At 32.7% G+C, this 19049-nt stretch overlaps 1 protein-coding gene across 1 annotated transcript; it reads left to right on the top strand.

The window, feature by feature from the left end:
* Window positions 1–1568: 1568 nt before the first annotated feature.
* LOC133324072 (uncharacterized) lies at window positions 1569–3314 on the top strand (the record flags this gene model as incomplete). Its single annotated transcript, XM_061532958.1, is given in 2 exon segments — window positions 1569–2030; window positions 2109–3314. Coding segments are annotated over 2 exon segments (1583 nt in total), but the record flags the coding sequence as incomplete, so codon positions are not given.
* Between the last annotated feature and the right edge of the window lie 15735 nt (window positions 3315–19049).

The following is a 19049-nucleotide window of genomic DNA, read 5'->3' on the forward strand; positions in this document are numbered from 1 at the left end:
TGGTTTTCATTTATGATGGTTTCTTTCATTTGATAACTTTTATTAATTCCATGAAATGTCGAATTATATTTATTTGTAATGGCATATATTTATGCCGGAAATGTGTGTCTAAAGTGTCTAAAGTGTCACATATAGGGTACATTAAAAAAGTATTTTATTTTTTTAGCAGTACCTGTATAAATTCGTGAATGAATAAAGTGCAAAATTACAATCCAAACCTGTTGAAAATATGTATGCCATTTTGATCACATTCAGTAACAACCTGTATAAAACATTCAAAAATTGTAAAAATATTTATAAAAAAAATTTCATTTATTTTAAATTCAATATCTCCCACAATTCAATCATTGAATTTAACCATTCATTCATTGTATGCATCTTTTTTGTGGAGTCTGCTCTCTTAAATCCATTTTTTTCATACATACATATGTATATCCTATCTATGTGGAAATCCGTTGTGCTCGTCTGAATTCAACATTTTTCAATTCACAACGACTGTTAAAAATATTTTTTCCAATATGATTGATTTTGATATATTGATGTTATTCCATACACACAAGCATTTCTACTATGAATGTTGGTCGTTTATCGACAATTTGCATTTGAAGAGAGTGAAAGTAAAGTGAGATTTTTAAAAGGATATCAAGTGATTGCTTGCATCCTGAATATTGAACAACAAAATATTTTATATTGTGTGTAGATATATTGCAAACATATTTATACAAAAATAAACAAAAGAAAAAATGTGTAAAAATGAAGAGAATATTATTAACATGAAATATAATAAATGAAAACAGAATACTATGAACCGGATAGAAAAACAATATGCTAAGTCCTTATAACAGCTGCTAATTCTTGAAAAAACATTCTTTAAAAAATCCATGCCTATAGCTCTGCTAATTGTTGAAAAAAATATTCTTTAAAAAATCCAAGCCTATAGCGCTGCTAATTGTTGAAAAAATATTCATTAGAAATCCATGCCTATAACTCTGCTAATTGTTGAAAAAAATATTCTTTAAAAAATCCACGCCTAGAGCTCTGCTAATTGTTGAAAAAAATATTCTTAAAAAAATAGCTCTGCTAATTGTTGAAAAAAATATTGTTTAAAAATCCACGCCTATAGCTCTGCTAATTGTTGAAAAAAATATTGTTTAAAAATCCACGCCTATAGCTCTGCTAATTGTTGAAAAAAATATTGTTTAAAAATCCACGCCTATAGCTCTGCTAATTGTTGAAAAAAATATTGTTTAAAAATCCACGCCTATAGCTCTGCTAATTGTTGAAAAAAATATTGTTTAAAAATCCACGCCTATAGCTCTGCTAACTGTTGAAAAAAATATTGTTTAAAAATCCACGCCTATAGCTCTGCTAATTGTTGAAAAAAATATTGTTTAAAAATCCACGCCTATAGCTCTGCTAATTGTTGAAAAAAATATTCTTTAAAAAATCCACGCCTATAACTGTGCTAATTTTTGAAAAAAAAATTTTCCTATTGAACGGAATTCGTAGATTAACATTTCCAAATTGTTTTAATACTCAGAATTTAATCATTTACTCTCCTCTTTCAGATACTTTTCGAATTCGTCGCTCTTCTATATCCCGTTTTGGGTCGATGGCCAAACAGGAACCCCTAATTGTTGTCGATGAATCACAAATTGTCGAAGAAGATGACCAGGAAAGTTCGGAAACACCTTCAAATAAAGCTAGTCTAGATATTGATTCGCCCGTAAATCCATATCTCCTCTCACCATGGCGAGATCCCAGAGAAAGTCGCAAACACTCCCTACCCTCCCAGCAAGTTACCGAAGGTATTACAGCCAGCCAGGTCAGACGTTTATCGGAGCGGGGAGGAGAAGGATCTGGCCCTTCGCCAAAGGAAGCAGCATTTTTGGCAACACTCTCGCAAGCTCCAGCACCATCGGGTCGACGACATTCCGTGGTTACCATTTCCAAAGTGCCAACAACTATTTTTGGCAGAGCGCGTCGGGAATCTGTTGCCGCTTTACCAAACAAGTGAGTTGGGGAAGGGGGTTGGTTGGTTTATTATAGGCATTAATGCCAATTTTTAATATCTCAACCTTTTTTCCATCTCACCAGTCGTTTAATAGGTTCACGCAGAGAAAGCAACACCTCCACGGGACCGCCTTCCACAGATCCCATCGGCAGCATACACAATCTGCAGTTGGACATTATGGATGACATTGTACAGTCACGCAAGGCCCGTATGAAACTCTGGACCACGAGCAGTGAAAAAGTGTGCGAAGTGGAAACCCTCAACGAGGTGGGCGGCGCAACGCCACAACGTTACACCAATCGTCGATATTCCGAGTGCGTTTCAGCCCAAGCCACACCGTCACCAACACCAAGCTACCGTCGACCATCCGAACATCCCGCCGTTTTGTCACCTTGCATTACCCAACCGACAAGCAATCGTTCGTCAACCAGACGGAAGAAAAGCTCTGGATTTCTAGGTGGACGAACTGATATTGGGTCGATTTTCAGTAATCTCACCTCTTCGGCTATTGAGATACACAAATGTGAAGACAAACCGACACCGCCACCCTCGTCGTCATCAACCACCAAACCCAAGACCACACTACAGGCACCCTCACACAGTAGTTCGAATCTACTGGATCCCAATGCTGGTCGTTCGACACGTTCCAATAGTTTCGATGTATCCATTCTCAACAATGCCAAGCAATTGGTCAGTGATGCTCAGGATAATAGTTCGGCAGCCTTGTCTGGATGGTTTGCAAATCGCCATGAGCCTATGGCCCGCAAAAAGAGTATACGTAGTAAAAGTACCGCTATGGCCCTGTCGAAAGATGTCCTAGAAAAATTACAAGCCAAAGATGTTCTGCGCGAAAGTAAACCAAAACTTAAACCGCGTAGTAAACAAAAAAGTTGGACCGACCACACCAAGGGCACAATTGTAGATGCCACCGTTATTGGTTCGGCCATAGAAGGATTTTTGCGTAAAAATTCTGCATCTGGACCATCGGGTAGCAGTGGCAGTGCTGCGCCTTCCTCTAGCAGTAGCAGTAAGACAACCAAAGGTGGTGCCGTTCCCAAAGATTATGGTTCCTCAAGACGTAGTCGCACTCAGGCACAGGCTGCCAGCGCGGTTCGTTCCACACTAAATTGGTTTGGCAAGGGCGACGAAGATGACACAAAGGATACCTGTGATGCATCACTCTGCTCAACTCTGAAAGATCTATTCGTTAAATAATTTCCGGGGAATTCTTTATTTAAATTAAAATAATCCCCAGTGTTTGGTTGTTTTAAGTTTTGGAGAATTCTAGCCTTCATTCCAATTAAAAAATGGTAAGTTTGAATTTTATTATTTTATTTTATTTTTTATAACACACTTTTCCAAAATTAATTGATATGGCCAGGCAATAATTTGGCAATGATTGAAAGCTTTAGCAAAAACCTAAAAATAAATTTAGCATATAAATGAATGAACAAAAAAACAAAATAAAAATACCAATTTAAAAACCAAACTATTTTTCATAATCCAAAAATAACATTTTACAAAAATCACGTACACAAACAAAATTTAATTAAGAAATGGTTATTGCAATTTATAAAAATAATACATTTATACATATTTATTCATTAATTTGTTTATGTGTATGTGTAGGATTAGAAAGCAATAATGAATTATCGGTATTGTGTTAAATGTACCAACCACCATTTATGGAAATAATATTTTTTAATAAAAATAAATGAATAAAAGTTAAACATAAATAAAAAATTATCGAAAAATAACAAAATAGATATAGAGAATTATTCATGATAGCGGTCAGTCGTCAGATTTTATTACAGTTTTCGTGTGTATTAATTTGTAGATTAACCACAAGGTTCACACTCTACACTTACCTTTTTTTAATTTGAAGCCACTGAAATAGTGGTATCTCTTATCCTCGAAATTTATATAAATTTGGATCAGAGGAACACATATACACCACATTTCGGATATTTTTTCAAATTACATTACAAAAATAGTGAAATTTTCTACATAGGTGTGTTTTGGGTTATTAAACGCAAAAGTTGCGAACATTTCAATTTTGAATATAAGAAAAATGTCCAAAAACCAGTGAGTGGAGCAGTATAGTCGAACGTTGCCTACTATATCATACTATATACAACTTCCACTAAACTCTAACCTTCTGTGATTCATATTCCGAGCCTAGGCAAAATTTTGTTCTTACCCTGGTCTCTTTTTCGAATCATATTTTCCCGGAGTGAAAATTTACCCCATATGATTTAAATTTTGTTAGTTTATACACAAAGAACTTTGACTGGCTAAATATTCACCGATAACTATCAAAACGTCCTTGACCGCTTGCGCTTTCCATCGTCTACTGTAATACTTAACAATATCAGATTAGTTACACCCCTATACATGTTTACGCACATCCGAGTACATACACCAGTGTAATTGGTATCAATTTAAAGGTCAAACACTTGAATATAATGCCAATTTCTTCAGTCTATATCATTCTTGGGTAAAAACATACGCCATACAATGAAAAATTTCAATTTTTCACACCAAATCTTGGTCCATTTGACCCGGTTAATATCGGCTGATTACCATGAACAGGGCCATGCTTGTTTCTTGATCTCTCTTGATATCCGAGTGTCGATGAATTAGTGAATTTGTTGTTCAAGTGGCATAAGTATCAAAATAAGCCACTTGTTGTTGTTCTCTGGTCTGTACTGTGTTTACAAATTATAATGGACTTAGCTACTCGAGATATGATGACCGATATACTAAAAGGTTGGTTAGGACCAATATTTTGCGGCGCAATAAAACTCTGTGAGCCACAGAAAGATATAATACCCAGAGATGGTCCGTCAGAAACAGTGACATAAATGACATATATTTCGTATTAGGTTTTGTATAAACGGTTCATATTTAGATACAATTCCCAGATATATTTTCGTACACATTCGTACAAATTGTGCACCAAATGGCCATTTTGACATTTTGTTCGAATTGTATAGCATGTGACAAGTTGTATTCTTCGGATACCATAACGATTTCAACCTCGTTTTTAAAGAAGTATGGTCCAATTACACCTTCGGACCTAAAAACGCTACAAAAAGTAGATTTTTCTGGATTTAATGGCCTGTCTTCATTTACATGAGAATTCTCAGAACCACCAATGTGACAATTTTGTTTCTGAACATACCTATCAAGTGAGAAATGTGCTTCATAGCTCAAGAAGATTTTGTTCTATATGTGGCTGTGGCAGAATCATAATTTTTACGACTTTTGAGATAATTAAGCGGCTCATTTTTGTCACTGAAAAGAAAAACTTTGACTATTTCGAATTCCAGCCACATTCTTTTGAAGCCACGAAAGGGATAACCTTTTTATGACGATGTGCAGAGGTTTTACCAATATTCCGTTCGCAGTATAAGGTATTTACAACTTATCAAAATATGAACTCTTTATAGGGGAGGTACCAGAAAGAGCAGACATATAATTCCCACCTTCTGATATGAAATAGTGAAGTTTGTATCAAAACTGATAACAGGATATTAAAAATTTATTTCAGCTATTTTCAGCTACTTTTTTACCATTTGTAGGTAAGGTACTTGAAGGATCGGTCTGATATTTTACATTTTTGAGCTTGATTTAAGACTGAAAGAAATATTACGTTATACAACCTTTGGATTAAATCGCTAACTCCTTTTTAGAGTTATCGTGCTCATCATCCAGTCAGACAGACATTTGTCATCCTGATAGATATTTCTTCTTCTAGGCTGCGTTTATTAAAATTTATATTTAGAAAGGTTTTTTTTTGGGGAGTTTTCTGAACAGTTTTCTTTACAAAAACTTAAAAATTCTGGTATGTATCAAATTGACTTTCGTATAAGTAGATATCCATTATTTTTCGGCTAAAATTTTTAATGACAATTATGTGCTATTTTGTTTTTGTAGATTCCGTTCAGAAATTTTTGATCTGTTGTGTTCCACCAGGACAACGATAGGCCACACACATATACCGTGACTCGCCAGAAACTTCGGGAGCTTGCTTGGGAAGTTTTAATGCATCCGCCATACAGTCCGGACTTGGCACCAAGCTATTATCATTTTCTTCTTGCATTACAAAGTTACCTCTAAAATAGTAACAAATCATACAACAAAACGGTGTATATTTGACCAAAATTTGATATTACGAAGCATTAAATTAAGGGGACCCCCCATTCTCGGGGTCAAAATTGTTTTTGATTTAATTCGAATCTACACTAACTCAAGAATGTCCCTACAAAGTTTCATGTGGAAATCTCAAGAACTCTTGAAGCTATAGCCGATTTATTGTGTCAGCATCAAATGACGGCTAAAGGGCTTCTCGAACTTTAAACGCGTTTTTCTCTTTTGCGAATGGCGGACACGATAACTCAAAAACTAATAACCCAATCGATTAAAAATTTTTACACGTTTCTCTGTGAGTGTATAGCTATCGGATGAACTAGGATAAAGCCAATCGGTGGATATCTTCCTTATTTTTTAACTTGGGTTTTGGTCAAAAATCTGCGATTTTTGATATTTGATATTTGATTGATATTTTTTCAAAGGTCCACCATTTTGTTAATATTAGAGCGAAGCCAATAATCCTAGTTCATACGAGAGCCATACATGTACTCTTTCTAACACCGTTGGAATTTTCGGATTTCGATGTTTCAGTGAGGAGTTATCATGCCCGCCATCAAAAATAAGGACTTCTCTTTAATTACAAAAAACAACAACAAGACAATTACAAAATTGTTTGTAAATTATTTTTCTTCTCTTTTAAATCTTCAAATATATATGTGCAAAGTTACAAACCTTAACACATTGATTTACCAGCCAATTGAAAATCTTGAAAAAATAAAATCGAGAATCGCAAGACAGGCATAACTCAAAAAATGATGCACGATTGTTCGCTATAATAGACCTAATGTTGTGTAAAAAATATAAAAGAATATCTCTTACACACCCTGATTGAGACACTAAATTGAAAACTTAAAACGCATTTTCTGCAAAATTTTGTTTTTTGAGTTATGCCTGTCTTGCAGCAAATGAGCGATATGATTAGCAATGTTTTTAGCTTTAGATAAATAGGTAAGAAGCAAATACATCACAATTGTCCAATTTAAAGTTTTGTTCGACATTAAACTGTAACTGTTTCCATACGTTTAACACAATACTGATAAAATTCAATTATTGATTTGATAAGATAATACAAAAGACAGCAATACCTATTAAATAATAATAATTCATCATATCCCTTTGTAATATCATCATTATCATCAACATAACTTTTTCTACATCAATGTTTGCTAAAAAATAAAAAAAACAAAGTCCCAATTAAAATGCAATATATGTCGAGATTTGTGAATTACTTTCTACAAGAACTACAAACATTTCTATACGTTAATAAAAATGGAAAAATATCTCAATGTGATGTGTTGTTTGTTGTCGCAATTGAAAACCTCAAATTAAATCCAGAATAAAGACGATTTTTTGTAAACCTAAATGGAATTCCAAATGGCCAAACAAACAAATGAAATAAAACATAATAACTAAGTAATGCTGTACCACAGATCATGGAGAGATATAATGACTGCAAATCAAGAAAACCAAAAAAGAAAACGAAACAAATCCCCTTAATCCATAACATGTTACATTTTGCATACATACGTACATACATTTCGTTCTGCAATGTTGATTTTTTTATCCTATACAGTCCATAAAAAACGAATATAATCATTTAAAACAATTTAAAAAAGGCAAACATTGAACCACATCTTTTGTGAAAAATAAATTACAACAAAATACAACTATTTAAAAACAAAAAATTCAATCAAATGTAATGTAAAGTTAACTAAATTTAAAACCACCAACAAATGTGAAATAACTTAATACTACATATTTTGGAAATGTCAAAAATCTATACCTAAATACTAATTGTAAATTAAATTTAAAAGCCGATAATAAATTAAATACTGTTGCCAAATATTTAAAATAATATATTTAATAATAATAAAAAAATTATTACAATAAATGTTATAGTAGCAAATGTTTAGAGAAAAATAAATACTGTTGAACAAAATAAATTATAAGAAAATTATATCTTTAATATAACCAAAAAACAACAACAAAACACACAAACCAAGACAATATAAACGTTTATTTTCATAAATTTTTACTATATTTCTTATGTACATAATGCTATTCTGTATAATAAATACATTTTTTTTATTTTTTCAACAAATTCTATAGTTGTAAATGTTGTTAAAATGGCAAATTGAAAACTTAAATATATGATATCTATAGCTAACTTCTATTTTTCTATAACAAAATATATGAAACTGTTGCATGTTATCTATACAAAAAAAAAAAAAAAATGAAAAATTAAAGTACTAATTTATAAATATGAAATGAATGTAAATTTATCTGATGGAAATCAAATGTATTGGAAGGTGCTCCCAGAGAGTTTTTCCACCCAATGAGAGTTATATTTGAAAATGTGTTCAAAATCAAGAAGTTCCATTTGTTAACCTATGATAGAAAATAACAGCGAATTCAGTTGAGAAACAGCTAGTAAATTAATAACCTCGTTAAGTTCGACAGCGCCGAACTTTTTTACCATCCACCCAGTTGTGGCATTCAACATTCCTTAAATCAGTAGGGACCTGCGTTATTTCATTATATGGTAGTAAGTTTGTTTATGCCCTGAAAAAATTATGTTCCGCTACACAGACATTAAGTTTGAAAACTGGGGTAAGAATTTAAATAACGAAATATTGGATATGAATATGCTTTAACCTATGCAGAATAATTTCTGAAAAAAAGTTTTTAATTCACCAGTGGGTCGATTCACTATCAAATTTAAACAATTCTCAAATCGATAAAATCTTATAACGACAAAATAAACAATATTTCAATTCTATAACAGTTTTTAACAACAATTGTTAAAAATGTTGTTATGTTGTTTTTACACGATATGTATTTTACAAATGTGCTGTCACTTTTTTACATATGGAAATCGAACTCGTCATGTGAAACATACGGAAATTTCAATGTGTCAAAACGATATGCAATTACATATGTATTTTTTTCCGAATAGGACGCGCTCTATTTTCGTATGTGAAACATAAGGAAATCAGCTGTTTGAATGAAACACATTGTTGGAAGAAAATATTTCAATTGCAAGTCAAAGGAAAGGATGAGAAGGCAACAATTGCAAATTATTATTTCGTTTGTAAGTGTTTAATAAAAAAATGATGTGATTTAAGAAGAGATAAGTGTTTTTTTTTTTTTGTTTATAGGTTATGTCATATGTAAAATACATATGCCGATTTGAACATGCCTTGTTTTGTTCTGCATTTGTATGTATTTTGTTTTCAAAATGTTCAAAAATAAAAGCTTTTTGAAAGTTTATCGACAATTTGTCTACATTTGTACAGAATAACATTTTCGTTACTCCAAACGATTTTATGTGTAGACAAAATTGTCGTTTGTCGGTTCGTTATATGTTACTGAATCGACCCACAGGAACCCGTTTGTCATATATTATAGCCTTTTCGATAACAAAACTCAATTAAAAAGTTAGTAATACCGAAAATGGGGCTATATCAAAATATAGGCCTACATCGAAAACATCATTAATCTATATTTATGATTTTCTGTATATATCTATGTCAGCCTTCATGAACCCTTTATACCAAATTACACCCACAATGGGGAAAATGCGACTAAATCTTTAAGATACTGATGATTGGAAGATTTGACTCACCATGAAAACCCGCAAAATTAAATTAAATTAAAGCTCTGGCCAAAAAGTTTTAAAATTCCAAATATTGGTGGTTATATGACGGCGGCCTTAATAAGTGGGCCGAAAAATGGGTCCTGTGATGGAGGACGATTGGATGTAACATCATGTGTTGGGTCGTTTAGACCTATGAGCAACATGCCGAAACCCTATTTCATATTACAAATGTGATATATCGATTTTATAGACTCCAAATATCGGTACCCCCAATTTTCGATATTTTGGATAATGTTGGCACATTTTTCATCCATTTTATCTAGATTTAATATTCTGAGATCTCATTGTGTAGATAATCTTCTTACCAAAAATAATTAGTATTGGTTCACATTTGTATAATAGCTCTCAAATTTCGATAGCTCTCAAATTTCGATAGCTCTCAAATTTCTGTATTTTGTGGAGTTTCGGCACGCGTTTCAAGCAAAATGGCTGTAATTTTATGTTTTGGGTTCTCTCCCTAGCAACTAATAGTAGGGAGATATTTTATTAATTTATTATACCCTACACAACATTGTTTGGTTCCAAGAGTTTATAACGCTGAAAATATTGGTCCTTGACACACCTTTGTGTATACCGATCGTCATATCTAGAGAATCTGAGACGTTCTAGACATGTCCGACCCACCTTTTTGTATACCGATCGTCATATCTAGACAATCTGAGTCGATCTATACATGTCCGTCCGTCCATTATAATTTGTAAACACGATACTGGCCACATGGGTCAATCACCATGATATTTTACATGTAGTAGCGATTCCAGCCAATGAAGACCAATGTTGGGGCTTGAAATGGACTAAAAACATAATTTTTTCAGATTATTTGTTGCGCTAGAGCCAACAATTTTGACCCGAACGTATTACAAAGAGGACAAGGTCTGTTATGATGGAGATCGGTCAATATTTAGCAGGTGCAATGGATCCAAACATTTGTGTGAAAAATGAGAAAATGTGTATTCGATAGTGTATATATTTACTCCTAAAGGACATAGACCCCGAGAAGATGACAGTATATCTAAGAGGAGTGGTTGACCTTTAATTTGATACTAATTTTATTGCTTGAGGTAGTCGGATGTGGGAGTTATACGTATATTTTGGGTGTAATATTACCATTACCACACTAGATATTCGAAATACAGCGCCGATGGCTAGAAAACCTTGGATGGCTAGTAAACCTAGAAAACCATGCGGTTATGGTCAAGGGCGACGCCTATAATTTCAATGTTGACCGAAAACTTTATTTTGTTTGGTTTTCTAGTTGCTTTAGACGCCACAATTATCAGCCGAACATCACAAATTTTGCATGTGAAAGTCCTTCTGAGCGGGTCAATATTTAGCGGGTCACATGAACCAATTTTTTATACCCTTTACCACTCTGTGGTACAGGTTATTATGTCTTTGTGCATAAGTTTGTAACAGGCAAAAGGAATCGAAATAGACTCATGGTTCGTTTTTAGAATGTACATAAAATCACTTTCTGTTTCGATTTATGCATGTCCGTCCGTCCGTTCATGTATATTTGGGAGCAAAGGTTGCATTTATGATCCGAACTGGATGAAATTTGGTACAGGTCACTTATTTGACCTAAGGACTAACCCTATTGAAATTGGAGAAAATCGGTTTAGACTTAGACATATGTAATGGTGCACGATTGTATGTAAATGGTGCACCACACACCCAATATTTGTCCGATTTAAACAAAACTTTCTACAACATACTGAATTAAGCCCGTAAAGACGTACGGGGTCAGATTTATATTAGCACCCATATATAGCGTGCAAATAAAAGGTAACTTCATAATACCTCTCTCATAGAAGTCCTGCTTTCTATTTGCAAAAAACTTTAGTAGTCGATTTTCACAATCCTCTATTGTTATCATTAAAGAAATTTTGCAATGCAAGAAAAAGATGATAATCGCTTGGTGCCAAGTCCGGACAATATGGCGAATGCATAAAACTTCCCAACCAAGCTCACGAAGATTCTGACGAATCACTGTAGATGTGTGTCTCCTAGCGTTGTACTCGTGGAATACGACACCTCTCCTGTTCCCAATTCTGGCCGTTTCTAGTCAATCTTCAAACGGTGCAGTTGTTGCCAGAAGAGATTAGAATTTAGCGTTTAGCCATATGGAAGCACCTAATAATAAATTATCCCCTTCCAGTCCCACCAAATGCATAGCATTGGCCATTAGTCCTGATTTGGCCACCGTATGAGGTGCTTCACCGCTCTTTGACCACGATGGTTTTCGCACAGGGTTATCTTATGTGATCCATCGTATCGTATGTGATAAGAAATGGATGCATCTCATTCCGTTCCGCCTTGGCCAGGCTTCGCAGATGGAATTCGAGCCATCCTATTTGTTTCTGTTAATTGGTGTGGCACCTAAACATCAAACTTTGTGTAAATGGTTTAAAACTGTTTTATGGTAGATTTTTTAGCTCTTGGGCGATAAATTGATTTTTATCCATTTACTTTGATTTCTATCAAAGTAAATATAGTTCTTACGGAAAACAAAAATATTACCAGCAACAACATCTAAAATCTAATGCAAAATACTCAATAATTAAATGTAAAACAAACAATACAATTAAAATAAATTAATAAAAAACATACCTCTTGAGCCCACTGTACCTTAAATAACATAGAAAACAAAACAAGTACTTGTTAAAAACCACAACCACAAACTCATTCATAAACTTACAAAATATTCTACCCACCTTCTTTTAATGTTAAAATTACAAACAAAAAACAGTTAATATTTATATATAAAAATATGTTTAGACGTTGTTAAAATATAATTACATAAATTAATTATTAATTATATTGTTTATGTTTAAGTAAAACCCAAAATTGTTATTAGTCAAACCAAGCAACAAGAACAACAACAACAAAATCTTCATCGATTGCAAATTTGCTAAGTTGGCTATACCACTGACAGCGGCATCCGATCGGGTGTTGATGGTCAGGCGTGTATAGCAAATGCTAACCACAAAAAGGGGGAAAAGGGAAAATACGCATATTACCATTTAATTATTAAGAATTATATTCAATTAAAAAGTATAGTATTAGATTATTAATACCAAATAATATACAATATATTGATGAAGAGAAGAGAAAATATAAATATTTAAAATAATAATTATTATTATTAATTAGAAGTTATAAAACCAGCATGTTGATAAAATTACAAAATAAACCAAATCATGCTCACAAACATGAGATATATGCAAATATACCTACATATATAGAATAAATGAAAGTGTGAACACACACAAATACATAACTATTTCGTACAAAATAATGTGTTAGTTTAAATTCATAATTTAGGAACATTAAAGCAGAATATTGTTTTGAAGCCCTGGCCTGCTGACCTGTTGGCTGCATGTGCCCTTGGCTAAGTTGTATTATAAAATTTAAAACTTACATAAAATCCTATTGTAAATTTAAAACTATAATTATAAACAGAGTTCCTTGTAAAGGAGACGATGTAAATTGAAATCTAAGTAATTTGTAATTATTTACGATTTGATATTTCCAAATCATTAAATTCATAAAACCAATAATTATTATTATGTAATTTATTATAATAGAACAAAAGTAAAGGCAACAAAATTATTAACTATACATATATAAAAAATTGATAAATAAAAATAACACACGTCTCTATTTCTCTCTATTGGATGTGTAAATAAAATGTGTGTATGTGTGTTTTATTTGAAATTAAGGAACATTCAGGTAAGTTGGGAAATTGTAAATTGTGGTATAAAGATATGAGGCTGAGTTCCATGATAGTACGATGTTAAGTATATATATATATATATATATATATATTTAGCATATACCCGCTACTTCGTTAGCGAATGTGGGAAGTATTTAAAACCCAATACCAAACATTATTAACACTTTTGGATCCTATGTTCTCTTATAGTATCTATGTTCTCTTATAGTACTTTTTTCCAAAACTACCTCTATATCTCAACCCTACACACCTATTCTGACCGGAGAAGAAATTTAGCTCTGTACAAAATTTGTTGTCATTTTCTACCCTTTGTACTCGGGAACCATTTAGTACCTATGTCCTATTATAGTAATTTTTCCAAAACTAACTCCATATCTCAACCCTACACACCAATTCTGACCACAAATGAAATGTAGTTCTATACAAAATTTGTTGTCATTTTCTACCCTTTGTACTTGTGAAAATTTCCAAAAAGCTTCACCCAAATCTAAATTAAGTACCAGTTAGTAAACATTAATATAAATTGCCATAACTTCCAATGGAAATCATGTATTCCAATGGAAATCTTATTACTTAATTTCAGGATTTCAGCTCTATCGGTTAGTTTTTAATACAAACTGTACCAAATCCAACATAGCACAATCCTACACCCCAACAGTAATCCTACCTTCACTCAAATCCACATTTGGTACTATTTTGTACACATTAGCACAAATTTCCAAAACTTCCTACATAGACCAATCCTACACCCCAACTGTAACCCTATCACCAAACTTGATCCTACCATCAAATTTCAAGATTCCAGCTCTATCGGTTCACCCAAATACAAATTTAGTACCATTCCAAAACTTTCTACATAGCTGTATCTTACATCCAATTGTATCAAATTTAGTACAAATTTCTCTACCTATATCATGCACTCCAATGGAAATCTTATTAATCAATTTCAGGACTCCGGTTAACTTTTAATACAAATTGTACCAAATTTAGTGTCATTTCCAAAACTTTCCATATACCTTAATCCAACACCCCAACAGTGATCCTAACTTCACATGTCAATGTCGGTTTACCTAAATCCAAAATTTGGTACCAGTTTGTACACATTAGTACCAGTTTGTACACATTATACATACCTAAATCCTACATCCCAACAGTGATCCTAACTTCAAATTTAAAGATTCTAGCTCTATCGGTTCACTCAAATCCTTATTTGGTACTATTTTGTACACATTAGTATAAATGTCCAAAATATTCTACATAGCCCAATCCTACACTCTAACAGTAACCTTATTTCCAAATTTCAAGGTTTCCAGCTCAATTGGTTCATTGAAAAGTTAAATTGTACGAATTTTAGTACACATTAGTACGAATTTCCAAAACTTTCCACAAAACCAAATTCTACACCCCAAAAGTGATCTGAACGTCAAATTTCAAAATTCCAGCTCAATCTCAAACCCGCATTTGGTACCATTTACTACAAATTGCCAAAACTTCATCGCATCGGTTCACCCAAAAATTTAAATTGTACAAAATTTAGTTCACAATAGTACAAATTTCCTAAATAGCTCAATTATACGTCAACAATGATCCTAACTCCAAGTGTAAAGCTTCCAGCTTTATCGGTTCACCCAAATCCAAATTTCCTACCATATAGTACACATTAGTACGAATTTTCAAAATTCTCTACATACCATAATCCTACACCCCAACAGTGATCCTGACTCAAAATTGCATTGTTCTAGCTCTATCGGTTCACCCAAATGCAAATAGTACCAATTATAGTACGATTTAGTACTTTTCGTACACATAAGTAAAAAAATTCCAAAACTACGTATATATCTCAATCCTACACTTAGACGGTAATGTTAATTTAAATTTTCAGGATTCCAACTCGATTTGTACGTCCAAATTAAATTTGTACCGAATATAGTACCATATAGTACTTTTAGTATACATAAGTACACGCTTCCTTTTATCGACCCTGCTTCTCAACCATAATTTGCATTCCAAATTTAAAGTTTTTAGATCTATCCATTCACATGCTACGAAATTGTACTAAATTTAGTACATTTTAGTACTTTTACATATTTATAGTTCGAATGTCAAAAAAACCTTTGTCATTTCTATTCTACACTCCATCAGTGGCACTCATTTAAAATTTATGAGTTCTAGCTCTACCGGTTCGCCAAATACAAATGGTATCACATTTAGCACTTTTCGTACCGTTCTAGTACGAATTTCCTAAAACCCAGTCAAGACCAAGAATGATCATCACCCAACATTTCAAGATTCTATCTTCAGCCATTTCGTCTGGGCGTTGAATCGTTAAATCAGTCATTCAGTCAGTCAATCACTTTACTCCTTTATTAGTATAGATTATTTAATGCTTATATATATTTTTAATTTGTCTTTCCAGGTTTTTATGAATTATATATGCTCGAATTTCCGTAAGATGACAATCGAAAACGATATAGAAATTATTTGAAAATATGGCAGGCCCGCCGATAAGGATCAATATATTTTGATCACTCAATCATAAAATTACAAGGAAGGATCACAATAGAATATAGTCCAAATAAGTGAACTATGTTGTTAAGAAAATTAGTTCTTAATTTTTTTTAAATGTATGTATATATTTTTTTACAAAGAATATTGAATAAAAAATAAAGAAGATTTAATTTACTAAAAATACTATTTGTTTTTATTCACGGATACAACAAATATGGTAAGTATACATGCCCCCACGCATACGACATAATTTGTGTGATGACGTCACAATTTTTCATTCACCTGGTTGTATGCATTTTTTGCGCAAATTTTACAAAAATACCAGGCGCCCAGAAGAAAATAGAAAGTAGCCCGCAAAAAAAATTTAAAAAATTGCATCTGGCAATGCCGTACAAAGAAATTACGAAAATTGTAGCATACTTTTAGGCGCTCGAATTTTTTTCGCGGGTTGGGTGTTGCCAGACCAAAATTTTTCGAAATTTGCTACTTTATTCTGGGCGCCTGGTATTTTTGTGAAATTTGCGCAAAATTGCACCAAATTTTTGGGATTTTTTTCCCAAATTCATTTGGAGCCATTATTGTGACATTGGGCGTTATTGGTATAAGAAACTAATATCGTAAACCCCCACTAAGAGATTTTTTAGACGTCCATAAATAGACACACATTTTTAGTATTTTTTAAATCTTTTTATTTATTTTATTTCAATAGTACATAGAAGAATAAGTCAACTACATACACTACGTACTTAATAGTACTTAATGCAATGGTAGTGTAGAGGAACAAATTGATGAACGATGTCAGGCTCAGCTGGATATTTTCTTTCAGAAATTGCTCAAACCTACCAGGCATCCAGAACAGGTAGATAGAAAATTTAACTAATTGGCAAACTGCGGGCTTTTAGCTCCGTAACAAGTACCAGATTTGATATTGATATTCGGAACAAAATTTTTGGACTCATATCAGGAAATAGATATCTAAAAATTCAACATGACTGATTTGGTTGTCCTTAAAGAAAGATGGCTGCTATAGAAATACACTAGGACTGATTTTTTAATATTTAAAGAAATTAAAAAAAAACAAGAAAAAAATCGGTAAGTTATATTATATTATAGGTACTAGAAATGAAAATATAGGGAACATACCAACAAATGGACCTATACCGACATTTCTAAAAAAGTTTCTAATAAAAATTTTAGAAATTTTTAAAGGAAATTAAAGGTAATTATACCCTCAGCCTCAGGTGAAATGATTACAAAAGAGTCTTAGAACCAAACTCAAAACGCGCAACAAATCAGATAACTTTTTTAATATATGGGGTTATATGGGGACTACCCCAAAAAGGAAGCGAATATTAATAATTTTTGGTAGGGAGATTTTTTTACCATATACGACTACAAAATACCAAATTGCAGCAAATTCGGTTGAAAAACGAGCTCAAGAACCCCAAAATACCCTTATATGGGGGCTACCCGAAAAATTGACCTATATTCATAACATTTTGTGGGGAGATTTGGTACCCATTAAGAACGCACTGTATTAAATTTCAGCGTAATCGGTTGAAAAACGCGCTCAAGAACCCCAAAATACCGAAAATTGGGGGGGTACCCTTATATAGGGGATATCCGAAAAAATGGACATATATTTATAATTTTATTTTGAGAGATTTGGTACCCATTAAGAACTCGAAATACTAAATTACAGCCAATTCGGTGGAAAAATACGATTAAAACCCCCAAAATACTGAAAATTAGGAGGTACCGTTATATGGAGGCTACCAGAAAAAGTGGACCTATATTTATAATTTTTTGTAGGGACATTTAGTACCCAATAAGAACCCAATGTACCAAATTTCAGCATATTCGGCAGACAAAAGACAACCCTATGCAAAATTTTAGCACCCTATCTCAATTCCTTCAGAAGATAGCGTGATTACAACAGACGGACGGACGGACATGGCTAGATCGTCTTAGAATTTTACCCTGATCAAGAATATATATACTTTATAGGGTCAGAAATGAATATTTCGATGAGTTACAAACGGAATGACAAAACTAATATACCCTCCATACTATGATGGAGGGTATAAAAAAACGGCGATGGTTCCCATTTTCATCGATAATATTACCTCGGTTCAATGTTTATTGAAATAGCTGTATATTTAAAAAAAAATCATAAAACATTTTTTGTAGGAAGATTTAAAAAGACAGATTTTGTTTGACTTTAGATAAAAATATGTATTTTTAAAGAAATATTTTTTTGGAGTCGTGGGGTTTTAAACATGTTTGTTTTGGGGACCAGATATGGGCGTGGATTCATTAAAAACTACCAGGGACCACATTTAGCTGCGGTCGCTAAATTACCAGGTAGTTAAGGAAATTCAAATCGGTATATATCTATATTAATAAAAGAGTAAGGAATAACCGATTATACAGCCATAAAATTGAAGAAACGGGCTGTGAATCATTTTAGCAGAGCACGCATTTTTATATAAAAAATCAATGATTTGAAAGGGTTGCTTGTTTGTATGACTATTCATCGTTAAATTATAGCCCAACTGAATATGTTTGGCAGTGAAACAATACACGAAATATATGTAAACTGTTCAAAAACAGTGTTTCCAAAAAGATAATAGCTAAAAATCACCCTTTATAATTGTAAAAATATGGAATGGCATTGTGTGATAAAACTTCAGAATTTCCTCTAACCATATCTGGAAACTTTATAAAAATCGGTTTAATAGTTGCCAAGATATTTAAATTTCAATTCAACTATGATCCGAAATACACCTCCTGTTCGATTCTGGTCGCCTATTACCTGGAAATGAAAAACCACACAAAAATCGGTCTTTAAAAAAAGCAAAAATTGTTTTCATAATGTCTGCTGTTGTATGAAAATTATAGCATACTTGTAGGGGCAAAAGGCAGTTCGAGGTGCAATTTCTTGTTGCTTGATATGTAGGTGTGATTGTATGTGATTT

The sequence above is a fragment of the Musca vetustissima genome, unplaced genomic scaffold (genome assembly GCF_032173495.1).
Source record: "Musca vetustissima isolate MV318-11 ecotype Yass unplaced genomic scaffold, APGP_CSIRO_Mvet_v1 utg5762, whole genome shotgun sequence".
NCBI lineage: Eukaryota > Metazoa > Arthropoda > Insecta > Diptera > Muscidae > Musca > Musca vetustissima.